At 44.3% G+C, this 23,232-nt stretch overlaps 1 protein-coding gene across 1 annotated transcript; it reads right to left on the bottom strand.

Moving 5' to 3' along the window:
* Positions 1–1,064: 1,064 nt before the first annotated feature.
* Positions 1,065–20,777, bottom strand: INSYN1 (inhibitory synaptic factor 1). Its single transcript, XM_044283363.1, has 2 exons — positions 20,622–20,777; positions 1,065–1,783 (listed from the first exon to the last, which is right to left on the bottom strand). The coding sequence occupies exons 1-2, from the start codon at positions 20,775–20,777 to the stop codon at positions 1,202–1,204; spliced, it is 738 nt and encodes a 245-aa protein (XP_044139298.1). The 3' UTR covers positions 1,065–1,201.
* Between the last annotated feature and the right edge of the window lie 2,455 nt (positions 20,778–23,232).

The following is a 23,232-nucleotide window of genomic DNA, read 5'->3' on the forward strand; positions in this document are numbered from 1 at the left end:
ATTGTATAGAGCAAACTGCAAACCAAGTAGAGCAAGTGAACTATTGGTTAACCTCAGATATTCCTCTCAGAGAGATCATAAAGTTTTTAAAAAACTTAAAGTGAGAGTACAGATACTGAAGAGAGAAATATATCCACCATTTTATGTTGAATGACAAGATTGAACAGTTGAACCGCCATCTTATGCATACCGCCATTTTATGATATTTTATGTTGTTTTGTACATGGACTATCTGCTGTGGAGGCGGCATTGTTATATATAAAGAAAAGTTAAAGTTAATAAAGAAGTTATTTCAAGCATTTGGTGTCAAAAGATGCACCAAATTTAGATACCTGCTGCTGTTAATAATTTTGGTACATCTTACTCCTGTGGACTTCTTATTAGGACTGGTGTATGAAATGCCAGGCTTATAATGAATTTCCCTCACTGCGTGTACAAAAGCAGACAGCAACTCAATACATCTATGACTTTATTTCCGCTGCTAATCTCATTTTTTGCATGCATCTTTACTTTAAATTTCTCTGGAGAACAAAGCTATATAGAAAGTGGAGTGTTTGAAGGTTAATAGTGTGGAAATGCATTGCAGCTTTGAAATCGGTAGGATGCAGCAGAAATTATAATTACCTTTGGAGAGCAATTACCCCAGATAGTGGATACTTGCTTTGAGACCATTTTCCCACTAATACAATGAGTGTGTGTTATTGCAGTAGCCCTTTAGATATTATTACAACATGAATAGGGCTAATGATTTTTTTATCCTGAAAAGACAAAGACACATTACACTTTAAACTTGTTATTTATCCTCTTTAATTGTATACATGTGAGGTGAACATTTTGCTGGCGCAGGGACAGAAAGACATGTGAGGTCACAGCAGGAGATGTGAGGTTACAGCATGGGTTAAGAAGGCCCCACTCTAGTGCCCCCCTTTCCCCCAGCTCATAAGAAAGGTTAAAAAGTGCACCATATATTGCCCATATTATATTTGTGTGCAGAGATGTCAACATGACACCTATTTAATCAGTTGTTCACACTGCTGTTTTTCTATGCATAAAAACCCTTTTGATTTGTTATTACATCCATTCAAAATTCCACTCATTCACCTGTTTTCTGGTATTCAGTTATCCTACATTTACTGCTCTAATTGTCTTTGTAGCTATATTTCTTTTACTATCCACTATGCTTTACATCCCTTTTCAATCCTCAGCGCTGCTCCTTTTTTGGCACATATGGTAGCACAGTCTGGGTGCTCTTGTCACACACAGTCTGGGTGCTACAGTTCCTTGTGCTCCTCTTGGCTCCAGTCATTCCTCCTTTACTGCTCCGTATAACATTACAAGGTACAGCAGGCCGAGGAGATTCTCTAGGAGTTTCTTGGCCATATGGGGGATCTTCACTGTCATCACAACAAAGTGCATGGTACAGAACTTTATCACTGAACCTTACTCGGTCTCTGGAGCCAGGGGTCCTTGTTGGTAGGGGCTTCTGTGGTGGGGCAGGAGTTTCTTCACTAGAGCAATCGGGACCATTGGGTGTAGCCCCACCATTAAGTAGCCTAAAGTCAGAAGGACGGTCTGAGCCATCTCCAGAGTCAGAAGGAGTGGAGGCTTCTAGAAACGAACAGAATTCCCAGCTGTCTGAACTCAGGAAATCCAGGGGTCCCAGGTCACAGAGAGGACCACCTTTTTCACTGCTTGATGTGCTACTAACAGTTCCTGGGGTCCAGTCATCGGTGTCCAGCTCAAACTCAAAGTCCGAAGTAAGTCTGTCTATTTGCTCCACCACCTAAAAGATGCATACAATGTGTTACATGGTTGATCTCATGAAGTAAAAAAAAAAGCTTTTATTAAAAAAAAATCCCATATTAACAACCTATATGTTACTATTCTATATATATATATATTATTTTCTTTTAATGGGTGGATGGGTTCATATATTCTACTTCCTTTTTGCAGACAATCTCACTGCTACAGACATTGGATGTGGACCCATTGTGCCAACTAACTAGCTTGACTTTGGGCTAAACCTAAGGGTGTTGTCCTGGTGGTTCCCTGGTTTTCACACTTTAACCCCTATACAGGGATCTGGCCTTTGCTGCTGGGAACCAACCAGGCCGCTACCTCCTGGAGTAGTCCTGGTGTAGTTGGCAGCTGAGACACATTGGTCAGAGACACTGGTGTGAAGCACCAAGTGTCAGGCAATACGCGTATTCAGGAGAGTAGCCGAGGTTGGGGCAGGCAGAGTATCTATCTGTAAGTCAAGTCTGAGGTGTGGGCAGAACAGAGAACTGTCAGGGCAGGCAGTCTAGTATCAGAATCGTACGGTAGGCTTGGTTCGGTATACGGGCAGACTAACTAAGCAAACACTGTTTCACTGCTAAGCAGGGGCGGACATACCACCTATGCAGCTGGTTTGGATGCGTGGGGGCCTAGTGTGGGATGGTGCCCCTGTGCAGCTTCGGCGACAGGGCAGTGGGAGATGAGCTCTTCCATTGTGGAAGCGCTCATCTCTAAATTCATCTGTATTGCCGTCCTTAGGATGTCATCGCGCTTCCTGAACCGTACAGCGCAGGACCCAGGTTGGAAGAGGCCTGCATTGCATGCCTGAAAGCAGCGTGGAGGTAAGTCTGTGAGTTTATTATTTTCATTTATGCTATGCTGGGGGCCTTATCTTATGTACTGGCACTCATGGGGGGCACTACGGGGGAATCTACTGGGGGCTCTATCTTATGTACTGGCACACATGGGGGGCACTATAGAGGGGGAGGAGCACTGTGGGGGCCCAATCTTATATACTGGCACACATGGGGGGCACTATAGAGGAAGGGAGCACTATGGGGGCCCAATCTTATATACTGGCACTCATGGGGGCACTATGGAGGGGGAGAATCACTATGGGAGCCTTTCTTATTTACTGGCACTCACAGGAGACACTAATGAGGGGAAGGAGTACTATGGGGGCCCTGTCTTATATATTGGCACATATGGGGGGCGCTGTGGAGGGGGAGGAGCAGTATGGGGGCCCTATCTTATATACTGGCACACATGGGGGCACTATGGAGGGAAGGAGCACTATGGGGGCCCAATCTTATATACTGGCACACATGGGGGCACTATGAAGAAGGGGGGAGGAGCACTATGGGGGCATCTTCTGGGGCCCTATATTATATACTGGCACACATGAGGGCACTATGGAGAAGGGGGGAGAGGAGCACTATGGGGGCATCTACTGGGGGCCCTATCTTATATGCTGGCACACATGGGGGGCACTATGGAGAAGGGTGGAAGAGGAGCACTATGGAGCATCTACTGGGGGCCCTATCTTATATACTGGCACACATGGCGGGGCACTATGATGAAGGGTGGGAGAGGAGCACTATGGGGCATCTATTGGGGGCCCTATCTTATATACTGGCACACATGGGGGCACTATGGAGGGGGAGGAGCACTATGGGGGCCCTATCTTATATACTGGCACACATGGGGGCACTATGGAGAAGGGAGGACACTATTGGGGCTTTTTACTGGCACACATTATGGGGGCATTTTATATTGGCCCATTATGTCAGGAACCATGTGGACAAGGGGAGGAGCACTATGGGGGCACAATATAGGAGTATTTTATACTGGCACAAATTATAGGGCACTATGGGGACATTGGCTCTACTGGGGGCACTAAAAGGAGGTATTTTTTATACTGCCACAGAAGGGCATTTTTATGCACTGGTGCACATTATAAGGGGGCATTTTTCCATTGTCACACATTATGAAGAGAATTATTACTACCGGGGGCATTATGGTGGGCTTTATTACAATTGGGGGACTATGAGGAACATGAATTCTAGTACAAGCACAGTGGGAGCACTATTACTTCTGGGGCACAGTGGGCACTGGGGATATTATTACTATTACGTGCAGTAATAATAGTCTGGCAGATAATTATTTCTATTCGTGGAACTTTGGTGAGCACCTAGGCCAGTGGTGGCGAACCTATGGCACGGGTGCCAGAGGCGGCACTCTGAGCCCTCTCTGTGGGCACCCACACCCTGGAAAAAGTCTGTGGTGTACCAATATGCCTTAGACTTTTCCTGCCATTCATCAGCACAGGGTGAGCTATGAACGGCACAGCTAGCGCACTGAATGTAGGCAGGCTATTATAACTAAATGATAAAGCACATGGAAGGTATACTATTGGACTGTAGTATTCAGGGTAAATTGCAGTTTTGGGATAAATAAGTGGGTTTTGGGTTGCAGTTTGGGCACTCTGTCTCCAAAAGGTTCACCATCACTGACCTAGGCTATTTTCACACTTTGGTGCAGACCTGTCATGAATCTGCACAGACGGATCCGTTCAGATAATACAACCGTCTGCATCCGTTCAGAACGGATCCCTTTGTATTATCTTTAACATAGCCAAGACAGATCTGTCTTGAACACCATTGAAAGTCCATGGAGGACGAATCAGTTTTCTATTGTGCCAGATTGTGTAATAGAAAACGGATCCGTCCCCATTGACTTACATTGTGTGTCAGAACGGCTCAGTTTTGTCAGACGGACACCAAAACGCTGCAAGCAGCGTTTTGGTGTCCGTCTCCAAAGCGGAATGGAGACGGAACGGAGGCAAACTGATGCATTTTTAGCGGATCCTTTTCCATTCAGAATGCATTAGGGCAAAACTAATGTGTTTTGGACCGCTTGTGAGAGCCCATGACGGATCTCACAAACGGAAAGCCAAAACGCCAGTGTGAAAGTTTCCTTACTCTTACTAAGTATCAGCTTAGCACAATTTTTTGGGGGGAACATTATGTTTACACTATTAGTTTCAGGGACACTATTGCCTGGGTGCAGTTATTTTTTAGGGCACAGTGTGCCAATAATTACTAAAGGCGGTACTATCTGGGTGTTACTAGTATTTTCAGGGGGACTGTTTCTGCAGTATAGTATTGGGGAGCACAGCAAGCACAATTTTGGGGGTGGCAGGTTGGCGTGTTCAGAAGGTGGGAGGATGATGGAAAACTAGGAAACTAAGATGTCTGTCTGTCGAACTCTGTAGAGAGAAGAGATGGCTGAAAGAAATCATCATGGCGATGTTGTCTGAAAGGAGAAGATGAGGACAAAGTGACGTGCCTAGACTGTTTGGTACTCGGGGCGGGTCCTTTCTCTGGCACACCCCAATACTTAAAAAAAATTGTACCCCTTCACAGTAGTATTGCCCTCATTGTACAACCTTTACAGTAGTTTGTCCAGATAGGTGCCCCCTCACGGTAGTTATGCCCATATTGTGCCCCCTCACTGTAGTTATGCCCTCACTGTACAACTTTCACAGTAGTTTTTCCCATATTGTACCCCCTTAAAGTACTTATCCCTTCATTGTGCCCCATCCACAGTAGTTATGCCCACATTGTGCCCTCTTCACAGTAGTTATGCCATCTCTGTGCCCCTCTGACAGCAGTAATGCCTTATCTGTGCCCCTTCACTGTTGTAATGTCCTTTTTGTGCCTCCCTCAGAGTAGTTATGCTGACATTGTGCCCCCTCACAGTAGGTATGCCCTCTCTGTGCCCTTTCATAGTACTATTGCCCTATCTTTGCCCCCTTCACAGTTTGTAATGCCCTCTCTGTACGCCTTCAGAGTAGTTATGCCCTCACTGTGCCCCCATAACAGTAATAATGCCCTCTGGACTGGATGGGGTGACTGATCTCCTCTGCACAGCAGCCAACACACTACTTGGCTGCACTACGGATACAAGTTGAAAGAGCTTGGAATGACCACAGGAGGATATCAAGTATCTGTATGACCATTACCATGCCAGAGTGGCAACCTATATCGCAGCAAGGAGATATGCCACCCAGTATTCATGTGACCCTGGTTCACCATATACCCTGCTGCAGAACCCAAAATGACCAGTTCACCACTATAATGTTAAGGTCAAATGTTCAAGATTTAAAGGAATATTCTATATTTTTAATATATTTTTTTATTTGTTTATATAATAGAAAATGGTACAATTTTCTAATATATATGTAAATTCTGCATACATACCTTTCTTATGTAAGATGGTTGACCCCTATATGCAGTATAATAGTATAGCTCATGTGTAAGTTCTATGTAATGTATCTATGGCCTAACTAAAACATGCCATCAGCCATGTGAACTCTTCACATCACATAATCGCTGACATTCTGTAAGCAGCAGTGTTACATAATATACATGTGTTGGGTCAGCACACAGAACACAACATGTGATAACTAAATAGTACTAGAGGTGGAATCACGATTTTATTATGGTTATTTCAGTAACTATATTATTGTATGGTATTTACATGGCTGCCTGTGTGTAGGTGATGTTGTAAAATGGCTGCCTGTCTCTAGCTTGATGTTGCCATGTTGATAATAAAGTTTTGTGGAAAAAAAAAACACAACACACACATGGACACTGACAGACATGATGAGATACTGCTTCAGATAACAATACTGTATATATACTGTATATATTGTGTATGTTCTGCCCTCTAATACACAACTATTTCCCTGTTAGATACCTGGGCAATTAAAGGGGTTATGCCATGATTAATGTAAAAAAATTAAATCCGATATCATATAGTACATGACAATCTTTTTCTAACAAATCTAGAACCAACCCCATATCTCACATGGATCCAGAGATCTCTCCATGCATTGCTCAACTGTTCTGCTAGATTTATTTCAGGCTGGCAGCTCAGGGGGTGTGTCCTTTCTCAGGGACCATACCTTTTTTGCTGCAGTTCTTTCACTGTAACTGCCACAGCTTCTGACAGAAGATATGTCTGGTGACAGTTGATGATTTAAACTGAGAATGTGCAACCGCCTCAGTAAGGTGGAGAAGAAATAATGAAAATAACAAACAGCAGGTGGCGCTGTACAGATACATTTTATTGAACAACTCAGTGGCTATACAAAATTTTTAATTACATGCAGTTACAAAAATATTTAGTTCCATGTGCTGGTTTGAAAAATGTTGAATATTTTTTGTGGCACAACCCCTTTAAGTGAAAGTCAGGTCATAAGGTACTGTGAGGGGCACATGACAGCTCACATGAATGATGCCATGTTTAGTCCTATCCACCTTTCCTATGAATACATTTTAGAGGACTAAAATGGGCTGTACCATTTTCTTTAGGGAAAGGCTACTGTATGGATATAATAAAGGTCTGCAAGAAAAATTTTAAATAGATGTATATTAGAAAATTGTATAATATTCTAGTCTCTAAATAAATAAATGTAATCTTTAAAACCGGAATAATTCTTTAATTGTGAGTTTTATATTATAAAATTCCTCAGACTGTGTTGTGAATGGATTTATTATGTATAGTTAATGTTTCTAGATATTTAGCAAATCATAAACAGTAGAGTTAAGCCTGTATCTACTGCTGATCTTAAAATATGAGAAAAGTCATTTCCATGGAAACCATCCATATACAGTATATTGGCCAAGTGTTTTAGTCAACCACTCGTCTTTATGTTGTTGAGAGTAAAGAATCGCATTTTCACGGCAGTATGTTGCAGGAGAAAGAGTGAGCATATGATGGCTTTTATTGAAACTGATATTATATTAGTTAATACAGTTCAGTGGTAAATAATTAGGTTTACAGGTATTTACTTCATGTGTCTCTTGTGCCTCATGTTTTGTATTTGTATGCTTCTAAAAGCTAATCGTAGCTGACTGGAACCATCAAGAGTGGAAGAAGGCATTGGCCACATTTGCACTCATTTTTTTAAACAATGAAATGCTTCCTGAATACAAAGATGGAAACTTTCTGAATAGTGTGTGTAAGTCCTTCACCCAACTGGCTATCCAGCACAATTCACCAGAGCACTGATCCTGTTTCTGACAGTTCTCGCTGCACTCCTCTTCCCTTCACTCAGTGTTACAGATAGCAGCAGGAGGTAGTACTTGGCAGGTCAGAGTTTGGAGAGGGGGGAAAAGCAGACAAGGAGGGCAGCTCACATAGACTGTAGATGGGGTGAAAACGAAACTCACAAAACAGCCTATGTTGGCCAACTACCCAGCTTGACCCAGCTATGTTTAGCTATGTTAAAATGTAACTTTCATTGGATTTATATTAAAAATAAAAATGTGAGCTAACCAAAGAGATAATAAAAATAACTATTGACTGTGTCCCAAACTCGCTCATCTTTCAAATGTGAGTGATTTTATGGTGGTAGGGATGTGCACACTCCCTCTGCTACCACTCAGGTGATGCTAACAACTCAACTTATGGCCAGTTGATTCACTGGCTCGCTAAGGAGATGGATCACCCTAATATAATCATTACTGCTGCATGATATTAGACCGAGGACAGCAGTCGACAGATTCCTAAAACCCAAAACTGCCCACCGACATGTTTCGCCAGCTAACCTGGCTTCTTCAGGGGTTTGAGGCAGACTCTAAGTGGTGTAGGGCAATCCATCTCCCTAGCGAGCCAGTGAATCAACTGGCCATAAGTTGAGTTGTTAGTATCACCTGAGTGGCAGTGTAGGGAGTGTGCATATCCCTACCATCATAAAATCACTCACATTTGAAAGATTAGCGAGTTTGGGACACAGTCAACAGCTATTTTTATTATCTCTTTGGTTAGCTCACATTTTTATTTTTAATATAAAGCAAATAAAAGTTACATTTTAACATAGCTAAACATATCTGGGTCAAGCTGGGCAGTTGGCCTACGTAGGCTGTTTTGTGAGTTTTGTTGAATACACCTATACTCAGATAGGGTCTTTCTAGGGAATTTGTATTTACTGGGGTGAAAATGCACACAATGCAGTTTGCAGGGGAAGAATCTGTAGGCTGTGTACAAATGTATTGAGAAAGCAAAGCATCCACCGCAAACTGCAGCAGGAGGCTAATCAGACACTCCTCATTCTCAGTGACTGCCACTACAAGTGAGTCATTATGAGTTGTAGGAGAAATCAGTACTGTGTTGAAGCTGTGCTGATGCATGAGAGTCACTGAAGATAGCAGCATCCTAGACTCACAGACCTCACATCATGCATGTATCCTCAGGAGAAGTCTGAAACTAAGAGCAGGCTGCAAGCTGAATATCGTGGAGCCTGAAAATGAATGAATGAAGATTGTAGCCTGAAACTTAGTGAAAATAATATACAGTAGGTATATACTATGGTCTTGAGTATCAGGACATAATTAAAAAAAATTGTCTCTGGAAGGTCTTAAAATTAGGTAAATACAACCTCAGATAAACAAAAGATCCCACTATTAAATTATTTATAAAACAAAAAAAAATGACAAAATGGGAAAGCCATGTGAGAAAAACTAAGTACCGTATATACTCGAGTATAAGACGAGTTTTTGGGCACATATTTTTGTGCTCAAAAAGCCCCTTGTCCTATACTCGAGTCTATCTTACTTTGTCTTTGCTCCGGTAATAGCAGGCAGTGCGGGGGGCGGCGCTCACTCACTGACGTCACGCGCCTGCGCCGCCTAGTGGGAGCAGGCGCGTGACGTCAGTGAGTGAGCGCCGCTCCCCGCACTGCCTGCTATTACCGGAGCAACGATAAAGTAAGATATCCAAAGAATACTGATAAATAAAGAATACTGATAAATATACTTTATAAATATACTGCTTATACTTTATAAATATACTGCTGTGAGCGTCGGGGAGGGGGATCTGTGGATGGCACTGTAGGGGGATCTGTGGATGGCAGTGCCATCCACAGATCCCCCTACAGTGCCATCCACAGATCCTCCCTCCCCTAAACAGTGCCATCCTGGCACTGTTTAAGGGAGGGGGGATCTGTGGATGGCACTGTTTAGGGGGGATCTGTGGATGGCACTGTTTAGGGGGGAGATCTGTGGATGGCTCCCTGTATTTAATGCAGAGTGTGTGTGTATATAATGCACACACTCTGCATTAAATACAGGGAGTCAGAGTCAGACTCCCATCAATCTGAGTCACCCTCTTGCAGATGTGTGTATATAATGTAGAGTGTGTGCATTATATACACATACACTCTGCATTATAGCTGCATTTCCCACCCTAGTCTTATACTCGAGTCACTAATTTTTCCCATTTTTTGGGTAAAATTAGGGGCCTCGGCTTATACTCGGGTCGGCTTATACTCGAGTATATACGGTACACCCCATGAATCAATAGCTCGCAGAACCACCTTTAGCAGCAATAGCTTAAAATAATAATTTTCTGTATGACTGTATTAGTTTTCCACATTGTTCTGGAGGAATTTTGGCCCACTCTTCCTTACAACGTTCATTGAGGTTTGCAGACTTTGTTTAGGCTGTGTTAGATTTCTTCTGACTGCCACGGCGATCCTATTCATTTCTATGGGATCACCACTACTTAGAGATCCTGGCCGCGACAGGTGTCGCAGTGTAGCCCTTGCCTTAAAGGGCATCTGTCAGCAGATTTGTACCTATGAAGTTGGCTGACCTGTAGCTTGTGCGCTTGGCAGCTGAAGGCATCTGTGTTGGTAACATGTTCTTATGTGTCCCCATTACGGAGAAAAATTATGTTTTAATGTATGCAAATGAGCCTCTAGGAGCAAAGGGGCCATTGCCTTAACACCTAGGGGCTCTGCCTGTCCCTGTCAATCAAAGTGGAGAGGGCGTGGCAGTTACAGAAAGGGTAGAGCCTCTAGGTGTAACGCCAACTCTCCCGTTGCTCATGGAGGCTCAATTACAAATATTAAAACATTATTTTTCTTAGCAATGCGGGCACATATGAACATGGGACCAACACAGATGCTTTCAGCTGCCAAGTGTACATGCAGCAGGTCAGCCAGTTCCTGTCAATTGTCTTGAGTGTTTATGAATAATCTTTCTCAGTGTAGAATGATGGATTTCATATTATGTGGAAATTGCCTTATAATCCTTCCCAGTTTGATGGGCAACAACAACTGCTTCTCTAAAATCATTGCTGATTAGATTTGGCCTTGCGGTTCGCCCGGCGGTCGTTTCGCTGCAAACTTTGTCGTTCGTGATTCGTCGAACATGCGAACATATGGCGTTATTGGCAGGCGCCATATTTTTTTGCATATCGCTGAACTTTAACCCATGACACATCCATCAGGTGGAATAGGACAGCCAATTGAGACGTTTCAGCACATGGACACCCCTCCAACCCTGTAACAAAAGCCGATCTGGCAGCTATTTTACATTATGTGTTTTGCCAGTGTAGGGAGAGGTTTCATTTTGGAGCAGGGACAGTAAGGGACACCAAACGCTAGCTAATAGGGCCACAAAAGTCCTTTTAAGGACTGGTATAGGTGTGCTATCGATAGGTGTGATATAGAGGGGTGCGATATACTTATAATATACTTTCTAACATAAAAATTATATTATAGCGTATTTGTATTGTGCAGCAGTTGTGTGCGGTTCTGCTGCGATACCGCAGCTAGATAGAGGGACAAACGCTATTGGAGTAGCTAAATGCAACAGGTGTGATATACCTGTTGCCCCCCAAAAAACTGCTTGAGGGCTGCGATATACCTTCTTCCACAAAATCCTGATTGAGGGGTGCTATATACCTGTTTCTGCCAGATACTGATTGAGGGGTGCTATATACCAGTTTCTGCCAAATACTGATTAAGGGGTGCTATATACCTGTTTTTGCCAAATACTGATTGAGGGGTGCTATATACCTTCTTCCACAAAATACTGATTGAGGGGTGCTATTGCTATAAACCTTCCTTCACCGAATACTGATTGAGGGCTGCTATACACCTGCTTTCACAAAATACTGATTAAGGGGTGCCATATACCTGTTTCCGCCAAATACTGATTGAGGGATGCTATATACCTTTTTTCACCAAATACTGATTGAGGGGTGCCATATACCTTCTCCCACCAAATACTGATTGAGGGGTGCTATTGCTATATACCTTCTTCCACCAAATACTGATTGAGAAGTGTCATATACCTGTTTCCACAAAATACTGATTGAGGTGTGCTATTGCTATATACCTTCTTCCACAAAATACTAATTGAGGGCTGCGATACACCTGCTTCCACAAAATACTGATTGAGGGGTGCCATATACCTGTTTCCGCCAAATACTGATTGAGGGGTGCTATATACCTGTTTCCGCCAAATACTGATTGAGGGGGGCCATATACCTTCTTCCACAAAATACTGATTGAGGGGTGCTATTGCTATATACCTTCTTCCACCAAATACTGATTGAGGGCTGCGATATACCTTCTTCCACAAATACTGCTCTTCTCTATGGACTTAGGCAGAGGGTCATTTAGAAAATGTGACAGGCAGAGGCAGACCGTTCCATAGGAATGGTAGGGGTCGGGCAGGTGCACCAGGCCATAGCCTAAGTGGGAAGTTGGAGAAGGCGCGTGTGATAACTTCAAAGGGCCCACCAGAGTTGGTTGAGTGGCTCACAGCCTTCCGCTTCTGCACCCTCCTCATCCTCTGTATCTGCACCCTCCTCACTCTCTGCTGTGTGCATACCCAAAGACACCATCACCACCACCACCACCATAGCCCCTCCACTCGAGTCAGAGGAATTATTTTCCCATCCATTGCCAGACCTTACAGATGCACAGCCATTCTTGGCATCGGATGAGGAAGAGGAGGTAGCAATGGCCGCTACCCAGAGGTCTGATGACAGTACCCAGATCAGCCCAAGGAGGTTGGTTCCCCCTGTTGCTGCCTACTTCGAGATCTCTAATGTCAGTGGTGGTGAAGGTGATGATGATGCGTCGATGGACGTCATGTGGGTGCCCACAGGAGAGGAAGAGGAGGGGAGTTCAGAGGGAGAGACAGGGCAGCAGATAGGGAGGAGAAGCAGGCAGAACTCGCAGTGCACAGGAGGCAAAAAGCAGACTGCAAATGTATCTGGAACGAGCCATCCACCATGCACGGTCACATCTTGTGCTCCCAGGACGCCAGCACATTGCTCCACAGTGTGGGCATTTTTAAACGTGTCAGCTGCTGGTAATAGTGTTGTCTCTGCAGCCTGTGCTATCAATGCATAAGTCGCGGTAAGCCCAACACTCACCTAGGGACAACCGCCTTAAGAAGGCACCTGGCCTCCCATCATCGAGCCCAGTGGGAGCAACACTGTCAGAACCTACAAAGCCACACTCCCGGTGCTCCACGTCCTGCTTCTTCTCCTTCTCCTCTCTCCTCCCATTTGTCCTCCACTCCCGTGTGGATTTTGTGTTACCGCCACGGATTGCATGCAGGCCTGCCTCTTCTTCTCCGCCTCCTACTCCATCGTCCGTCTCCTCTTCAGCTGACTACTCCTTTTCCACTGCTACCGCCTACTCCGCTGCACCCCCCAAGCTCCCCAGAACCTATTAGACGTGCCAGGTGAGACGTTACCATGCTGTGCTGTGGCTGTTGTGCCTGGAAGCCAAGAGCCACACCGGTCCTGCACTCCTTTCAGCTCTGCAGTCACAGGCCGATCAGTGGCTAACCCCGCTCAATTTGACAGTTGGTAAAGTAGTGTGTGACAACAGTGCCAATCTGCTAAATGTGTATAAACTGGGCAAAATGACACACGTGCCGTGCATGGCATATGTCCTGAACTTAGTTGTGCAGCCAGATACCCCGGGGTCCAGGACGTCTTGCGACAGGCCAGGAAAATCTCTGGCCATTTTAGAAGATTATACACAGCCATGGCTCGCCTTGCTGACGTTCAGCGGCGACACCACTTGCCCGTCAGATGTCTGATTTATGACTGCTCGACACGCTGGAACTCCACCTTGTATATGCCTGATAGGCTGCTCCAGCAAAAACATGCTGTTAACAACTACCTGTACGAACTCAGGGCAGGTTCTGGGGAGCTTGTTTTTTTTTTTAACCGCACCAGTGGCTGCTCATGAGTGAGGTATGCAGACTTCTGCGGCCATTTGATTAGATCACCAAACTGGGCAGTCGCAGCCAGGGCGCCATCAGTGACATCGTACCTTACGCCTTCTTTCTAGAGCGTACATTGCGTCGTGTCATTGATCAACCCGTTGAGTAACAGGAGCTGAAGATGAGGAAGTTCGCAATGCTAAATGAATTCCCAGGGGGGGCTACTCCATCTGAGACAAGTCAGCAGGAGTCTGAAGAGGAGTAAGAGGAGGATGGTGGCTGGGGGAGAGGAGGAGGAGGAGCTAGAAGAGCAAACTTTTCTGGGATCTCTGGTGTTGTCCGTGGCTGGGGGGGGGGAGGAGACGGAGGACGACATTCTCCTGGGCGATCCTCAGGAGCCAGGGCACTCCATCACTTCCAATTTAGTGCAAATGGGGGCCTTTATGCTCCAGTGTTTGAAGAGGGACCCCCGTATAAAAAGCATAAAGGTCAAGGACCTGTACTGGGTGGCAACGTACTTAGACCCCCGGTACAAACACAAAATGGCGGAGATGTTACCAGCATCACAGAGGGCCGTCAGAATGCAGCATTTCCAGGCTTTGCTGCAAGAGATGCTGCATTCTGCTGTTGCGGGCACTGGCAGAGGAATTTCCACCCACAGCGAAACAGGTGCTGGTACCAATCCTACTGCACCTGTAAAAAGAGGGCGGTTTGAAGATGTGTTGGTCACTTCGGATATGAGATCATTCTTGCAGCCAACCTATCGATAGCCGCCCTCCGTATCCAGCCTCAGGGAACGCCTAGACCGACATGTGTCCAACTACAGTGGGTTAACGGCCGATGTGGACGCTCTCAGCGAGGAACCCCTTGACTATTGGGTGTGCAGGCTTGACCTGTGGCCAGAACTGGCTCAATTTGCAATGGAACTCTTGGCTTGCCCCTCGTCGAGTGTCCTGTCTGAAAGGACGTTCAGCACAGCAGGGGGATTGTGACCGATAAGCGCACTCGCCTAGCTCACGACAGTGTGGACTACCTCACTTTTTTAAAATTAATGAAGCATGGATCTCGGAGGAATTCAACACCTGTGATGACCACATGAATTTCCTCATACCAGGCCTCACACATTTTCACCAGAACCCAGAACAAAGAATGGTCCTTGTCTTATGTATATACAGCGGCATAAAAGGCCTTTTATATCAGGTGAATGCCTAATTTTTGGGGCCTGTACTGGCCGACAGTTACATATTTATCCTGTGACTGCATAATGCACCTCCAGCCACAGAATCCAAAGTTCTATGCTGTCAGGTGAATGCCTATTGGCTAATTTTTGGGGCCTGTACCTGCCATCAGTTACATTTTTATCCTGTGACCGCCTAATGTACCTCCAGCCACAGAATCCAAAGTTCTTTGCTGTCAGGTGAATGCCTCTCATTATGGTGGCGTATGAACCACATTCACAATAAGGACCTTCTAATGTCACAGGGTCATGTTACTGTGCCCGCCACCCTGTACTGTGCCCCTCACCCCGTACTGTGCCCTTATACCCTGCATTGTGCCCTCTTACCACACCCTTTGCAGTGCCCCTAGTCATTCTCTGTACTGTGCCCTCTTATACCCTTTTATCCGGTCACAGTATGGTGGTGTTATCCGGTCACTGTACAGAGGTGCTATCCGGTCAATTTATGGCAGTGGTATCCAATAACTGGATTGCCATAACTGTATCCCTTTCCCTGCCCACGCTATCCTTTTTTAGACCTGGCATGAGCGGTAAAAATATGCAGATTGCGGTGCTAAGGACCTTTGCGCCACAATCTGTGTTAGAAATACGCCTAACATAGCTGTATTTCTATATAATAAATGACCACCTAATTGTTTTATTATTCGGGGGTAGGTCTAATATCTTTATATTATATAGATTCTAGTGTATTATACCTCTATTTCCCAGTAGAAAATGATCCTTAGGAAACACAGTCCTCATCCCTGACCACCAGGACCAGGTAGTGCTCTGTCAGTACATGGCGGCCTCCCCTCTCCGCAACGCTGCTCCGCTGTGTACTGGTGCTTATTCTGACCCTAGAGCTGGGTTCACATCCTAGTTTTGCCGTCCATTTAATGCAGGCATCCTCAAACTGCGGCCCTCCAGCTGTTGCAAAACTACAACTCCCAGCATGCCCGAACAGCCTACAGGTATCAGCCTACAGCAGGGCATTGTGAGAGTTGTAGTTTTACAACAGCTGGAGAGCTGCAGTTTAAGGATGCCTGATTTAATGCATACCAAAAATGTATGCGTTAAGAGATGCCTCAGACTGATGCCGTACAGTGGCGTCCGTTCATCATACAGTTCCATGGTAGAAAAAAAAATTACGTTAACGTATGCATTTTTTAATGGACTCTGCAGGATACAAAAACGTGGAGTGCTGCACATTTGTATACATCAAACCGATAGGAAATAAACTTTTTCAAGGTTCCAGCAGGGCACATTTTTGAGAGTTTCCCTTTAAGACACATAAAAATGGCCCCTGATTAAAATACATATTTTTTGTGGGAATTTTTGCCAATGATCTCCCTCTGGTATATCACTGTCCATGTTGTGGGACTATTTGTTTACTTCTAGTAAGTGTTTTCTGGCTGAAAATATGACCTGAAGGTTTTTCAGGTTCACCTGCCATTAAAGTGAATGGGGCCCGCCGTGAACGCGCAGTTCGCGAACATTTGATCGCGAACGCGCGTTTGCGAATCGTCCCGTACGATGTTCATCCATCACTATTGCTGATATAATTTATCCTTGACATTATGTTAAGGCATGAATGAATGCTCCAGTCCAGCAAACTTCCAAAACTTCAGCTTTTATAGAGGTGGTCACAGTTGCTGATGATCAATTAAAGGGTTTCTACTTTCTACCACCAGATTTTGAGATTTTTCGCTGACTGACACTAGCGATCTGCTAGTGTCTGCACTACCTAACAGTGCTCTTGTTTCACCTTTGTCTGCTGCTGTTAAGCTTAAAAATGAACTTTTATTGATATGCAAATGAGCCTCTAGGTGCTATGGGGGTGTCTTTTCAGCACCTAGAGGCTCCGTCTACTCACTATTTCTGCCGCCCACCACATCCCTCCAGCCCGCCCCGCTCCTCTTGACAGCTAACCTCGCTCCATCTCGAACTTCAGCACTTGCGCCGTGCGCTTCTGTATTCAGCGCAGGCACAGTGACTGTCGGACCGCTCCCTGCGCCAGCATCTTCACTGCGGTCCGACAGTCACTACGCCTGCGCCAAATACAGAAGCGCACGGCGCAGGTGCTGGAATTCGAGATGGAACGAGGTTGGCTGTCAATCAAGAGGAGCTGGACGGGCTGGAGGGATGCGGTGGGCGGCAGAAATAGTGAGTAGACAGAGCCTTTAGGTGCTGAAAAGACGCCCTCATAGCACCTAGAGGCTCATTTGCATATCAATAAAAGTATGTTTTTAAGCTTAACAGCAGCAGACAAAGGTGACACAAGAGCACTGTTAGGTAGTGCAGACACTAGCAGATCGCTGGAGGTAGAAACCCTTTAATCAAGGGCATTTGATTAGCAGCACCTTGCTGCCACTTACCCTCTCAATTTCTATGAAAGCCATAAGGAGGTACTTAATTTTCACATATAGCTTCTGCATTTATGGTCTAGTTTTTATTACATAAATAATGACTGAAATCTGACAGTGAAATCTGACATGTGTTGTTCATCTGAGGATGTATTTAGATATGTTTAAGATCTTCCAAAGACCAGATTTTATTATGTCCTGATAGGTAAAACTGTAGACTTCAAAGAGCTTGCTTGTTTTTTTCATGACTATATGTAAAAATAATTTTTCCATCTCAAATGTGTCCATATGTGGTACCCCAGATATGAGGGTACTACTATGGTATCTGCAATTGTTTACTGTTTTATATGCAACTTGACAGTAATTACATGCAATACACTTAGTACACCAGCAGATAGGGTATGGTAGGGTATGGTTGGCAGTGTTTGGCAACAGGAATGGAACTTTCAATTCCATTCCTCCCCTCTTGATAGGAGTGGGCTGGTCCAACTTCCTGCCAAGGACAGGGCTCAGCTAGGGAGGGTCAGTCTAACGGGCCGTTTACACGTGTTCATGGGAATGTTTGTTAGCGATTATCTGGTAGTGCAAACATCCCGCAGATTCCTTGATTAATTAGCTAAATTCTCTGCTGCAGGCTAATAACGAGTCTGGATGGAGATGAGCGATCTCCTTAGCTAACGGTCCTCCCCATACTGTGGGGGAGATCGTGACATGTAAATGCAGCAGTCACCTCTGCTGATGAGCAGGCAATTGCTGGGAAGGAACACTACCTCCCCATGGTCCTAGGCCATGGAAGATTTGTAAACTACAGCTTATTCGAGTGATCAAGTGACTAAACTATCAAAATTCTGCTGCAAGGTGGTAGAAAACACGTCAAGACACCATCAATGCAGATCAGGACAGGCATAGCTAATAGCCTGCATTATACAGTGGACACCTACAGCCACAGGTGCCAGAGTAAAGCCATAGGAAAGGGAATCCCGAGAGACAGTGTCAGCTAGCAAATTTCTGTGTCATCTTGTGCCACATTGTCAGCCACCATACCTTATTATCTAGGAGGAAAGAACTGCATGTTGTACGAACTGCTGCTGTATGTGCTGCTATTTCTTTTTTGCACTCAGTTAAGAAAGATGTTCTTTGTTCTATAATCTCGGCCTGGTTCCTTTCATCATCACCTTACCTCAGGTGGCAGGATGAGGTAAGACACCATGACACTACAACTAGGACTGCAGTAAACGATTATTTAATGTAATCGAGTATTCTATCGATAATTTTGTACGATTAATTGAGTAATTTAATAAGAAAAACCTTCTTAACATAACATATTGCTTTATAAAAATGTCCCCCTTTCCCAGTGCCTCCTATGCCATCCACTATGTGCCCCACTCCCCCAGTGCCGTCACATCAGCAGCCCCTCCATGCCATGTCCCCCAGTGTCCCCATGATGGCACTGCCATCAGCCCCTCCAACCAGATTGCCATGATGTTCCCCTTCCCCAGTGTCTCCTATGCCATCCACCATGTCCCCCAGTGCCATCAGATCAGCAGCTCCTCTATGCCATGTCCCTCAGTGCCCCATGATGGCACTGCCATCAGCCCCTCCATCTAGATTGCCATGATGTCCCCCTTCTCCAATGCCTCCATGCCATCCACCATGTCCCCCACTTCCCAGTGTCATCAGATCAGCAGCCATGCCATGTCCCTCCAGTGCCCCCATGATGGCACTGCCATCAGCACCTCCATGCCATCCAGATTGCCATGATGTCCCCCTTCCCCAGTACCTCCTATGCCTTCCACCATGTCCCCCAGTGCCATCAGATCAGCAGCAGCCCCTCCATGCCATGTCCCCCAGTGCCCCCATGATGGCACTGCCATCAGCCCCTCCATCCAGATTGCCATGATGTACCCCTTCCCCAGTGCCCCCATGCCATCCACCATGTCCCACACTCCCCCAGATCAGCCCCTCCATGTGCCAAATCACAGGTGCCCCCATTAACCCATTCCCCCAATAACTTTATACATGCCAAATCACAGGTGCCCCCATTAACCCCTCTCTCCCGGCAATAATGTTATACATGCCAAATAACAGGTCCCCCCCCCCCGCCAATAACTTTATACATACCAAATCACAGGTGCCCCATTTCCCTATGCCAAATCAGAGGTTTCCCCATGCCAAATCACAGGAGGCACCATCAACCCCCCCTTCCCCCCGCCGCTGCTGCCTCTGCTAACTTTATACTTACTTTTCAGTGCAGAGTGCGCCGACACATGCACTGGGGACCTGACATCAGCCAGCGTGCTGACGATGTGTGAACGCAAGGTCCTCTAGCGGGTTGCCAACTGGAGGCCACGGAGCAGTGAGTGAGAAGCATCATTTCACTCACGCTCCATGGTCACGGTCACTATTTTTTTGCCTCGATTACATTGATTAAATCGATGAATCGTTTCAGCCCTAACTACATCTCATCAGGGCCACCACCACTCCCATCCTCTGCACCAGCTCCTCAGGGTGCTCGCTGCACATAGCCATCTGTATCCGGCTGCAGAGATATTTTGGGGGAACATCATGCAAATGCTAGCTTTTAAGAATACTTTTTAGGGAAAAGAGGAATTTTATACTGTAGCTCTGTATATACTTATATGTCTTTATTCTCTGGTTTATTGCACATGAATACAATGACAATAACAGTCATATATTTTCACACCACCTCTAGAATATTAGCATTAATTGTTTTTCTGTATATGTAAGTAAATGATACACTTATGGAAAAAAATAAAATTATATTTGTGGGGATTGTATGGTAGTAAAATTAATTATGAAGTTTTTTTATTATGTTGCTTTTCAATGCACCCTATAATAATATATTTTAACAATGAATGGTTAGTATATAAGATTAAATCAACAGGTTTTTGATCAAATAAACTGAATAATGATTGCTTTATGTACAGGGGCATGACTGTAGGGGGTAAAGAATAGTTCTTGTGCTCTGGTGCTTGAGTGTGCCACATAAGTTTTGTAAATGATAAATGGTAAGTGGGAGGTCCGATCAAAGTTGCATCTCTGTTGTCAAACGCATAGCTAGTGTTGCATAATTTAAATTATATTTAAATGTACTGACATGCCATATATATATATATATATATACATATAAACTCAAGTTAAATGGATGAAGACTGAAGTGTGATACATTCTTGGAATAAGAGAAATGTGTAATACACTTACCTCTCTCAGTTCTTTGGCCACTTCCTTGAGATCCCGTAAGATTCCTTCCAGCTGACCAATTACTGCCCGGACTCTCCCTCGAATTCTCTCCCTCTCCCCAGCTCTGCAGCTGCGTCCCCCTTGCTCCGTGGTCTTTCCCACCCCCCGAGAGCACATGATTCAGAGAGAGGCCTCCAGCCTCCTCTACAGCTTCTCTCCTCTGGGGGGAGCTCTGCATCTTAACGTCTAACCCCCCTCTTGCCCTGCACCCCCTCCCTTTACAGAGCCACACACAATACTCCCCAGCCTCCTTTTAAGGAGGACTAATAATTGTCAGATAACACTATTCCTGTGGTAGTGTATAAAGTTAGTAGATTAGGTGGGCTCTAATAAGAAAAAATAGAAGATAGGCAAAAGTTGGAAAATTTTGTATTTGCTTTCGAAGAGTCACCAAGAAATTTAGGAGGCAGAATTGTGCATGTCATGAAGATATAAAGAACTGCTACCTGTAAAAAGGAAATAAAAGGTTGGCATTACATTGAGAATAACTGTGTGGAAAACATGTTTATGACTGTGGTTTGATCATTATGTATAGAAGATTTTGAATTACAGTCAACGGATAGCACCACATGATACCCTATATATAATTAACAGGAATTAAATGAATCACTGCTGTATGTAGAAAGACATAACACAATGCTAAAGGAAATAGTATAAAACATTCTTTGCAATTTCATGGACACACACACAGGGACATCACACAAAACACCACCTCCAGGAATGAATACAATAAAATCACTGAAAATTATTTGATATAACTTTATTATAAATACATTCCCAAATCCCTTATTTTGTCTAGTGGGCAAACTTGAGAGGAAAATAAATGGCCCCTGTCCTATTAGTACGCACAAAATCTGTCCTAATCACACAGCAGGTAAAGAGCTGCCTCTGAATTCACTCTGTCGGAGATTATTATGACCCTGAATACAACTGATATGATCTTCAGATGAGCCTCTGTAGGAATGCAGCTCATGAGGAGACAGTTGAAGTAAAGAGAGGATGAATGGCTGGGGGCTTGGCTTGAGCAGCAGCAGCACCTGTATGTACTGTGCTACATTAACACATCCCCACATTATCACAGTTTGTCCTTGACATCCTCTATTTACTTCAGCTATCATCTCATGAACTCAATTTCTACAAAGATTCAGCTGAAGATCTTATCAGCTGTAATCAGGATCATAATCCTTGACAAGCAGAGAGGAGGATGAGGTAGTTCTTTACCTCAGTGTTGTGGAATAACTTGTCCTGCTGTGTGATTAGGACAGGTTTTGTGTGTACTAATAGGACGGCAGCCATTTTATTTCCCATGATGATTACTCCCTAGACAAAATGAGTCATTATACATAATGAAAGGTATTTGGGAATGCAGTTAGTAATATTTTAGATTTTTTTTAGTAATTTTATTTTTTTAATTCCTGGAGAACCCCTTTGAATTCTAAGTGCTGCAGGTAGTGTTTAGAGTTATGTCCCTGTGTATGTCCTCATATGACTACAAAGAATGTTTCATACTATTTGCTTTTACAATGCGTTATTTCTCTCTACATACAGCAGTTATTTATTTAGTTCTTGTTAATTTTCTTCCTGTTAGTTCCTATTGTTAACGTGCGAAATCATTTTAAGACAAGAAAAGTATTTCCACAGTAACATTATATATACCCTGAAAACGTCACTTAGTAAAATAGTAACATAGTTTGTTAGGCTGAAAAAGACCTCTGTCCATCCAGTTCAGCCTGTTATCCTGCAAGTTGATCCAGGTTTTAAGCTCATGAGGTAGGTCAAAATGCTGGAATCCTATATGGACTACTAGATGAATCCTACTGAAGAATGAGAAATATGCAGTCAGTAACTATTACTAGGGACGTGTCAGGCCATTCAAGTTTTCAGTAGTATACTACAAGTACAGAGGAGATACTACAAGTACAGAGAAGCAGGGGCCTGGGCTTCCCTACAGAAGAAACTGAGCTCAAACCTCCAGGAAAACACAGTATTAATGTGTTTGTCTCACCAAGTTTATGAAGACAATAAAGGGGTCCCCCACTGGAGAAACCTCTGTGTGAAAAGACACAAAAAAATGATACCACTCCAACAGCCTTGGTCATAACATGTATTATTTTGTAATACTCCCTGTATCTACCACTGTTGGGAAAAAAAATTCCATTCACCACATTTCAGAAGTCAAATAGGGCTCTAGGTCTTCCCCAGGTAGTTACAGAACAGTAAGCTTAACGTCCATTGTGGAAAACATGTTGTTTTAGGAGAACACAACAGGGGTATATGGAAAGAAATAGTTTAAGTGATAACCACCAGGGACAGAAGGTAAGTAGAAGCTTGCCCCTTAAAGATGCTTAAAGTTTAAAGCTTTCATCACTTTTGAAAAATGAAACCTAATACTTCTGGTTATTAAAGGGAACCTGTCACCCCAAAAATGCATCTACACCCGCCAGAAGTACCTCATAGTAGCCCGCAGCCTGTTAATAATCATATATTTCATCCTGTTGTCTGATGGTGCGTAAGTTAAAAAAACTAAGTTTTTTTTCTCCATCAGCCCTATAGTGTCAGGCAGCTTGAAGTC

This window comes from Bufo gargarizans, chromosome 2, assembly GCF_014858855.1.
Source record: "Bufo gargarizans isolate SCDJY-AF-19 chromosome 2, ASM1485885v1, whole genome shotgun sequence".
Classification (NCBI taxonomy): Eukaryota; Metazoa; Chordata; class Amphibia; order Anura; family Bufonidae; genus Bufo; species Bufo gargarizans.

What these genes read in the sequence shown, in the direction of transcription:
- INSYN1 (XM_044283363.1), bottom strand. Translation starts at nt 20,777, where the DNA reads ATGTGCTCTCGGGGGGTGGGAAAGACCACGGAGCAAGGGGGACGCAGC. An exon ending in TGGCCAAAGAACTGAGAGAG is followed by an intron (nt 1,784 to 20,621) that starts GTAAGTGTATTA and finishes TGCATCTTTTAG; the next exon opens with GTGGTGGAGCAAATAGACAG.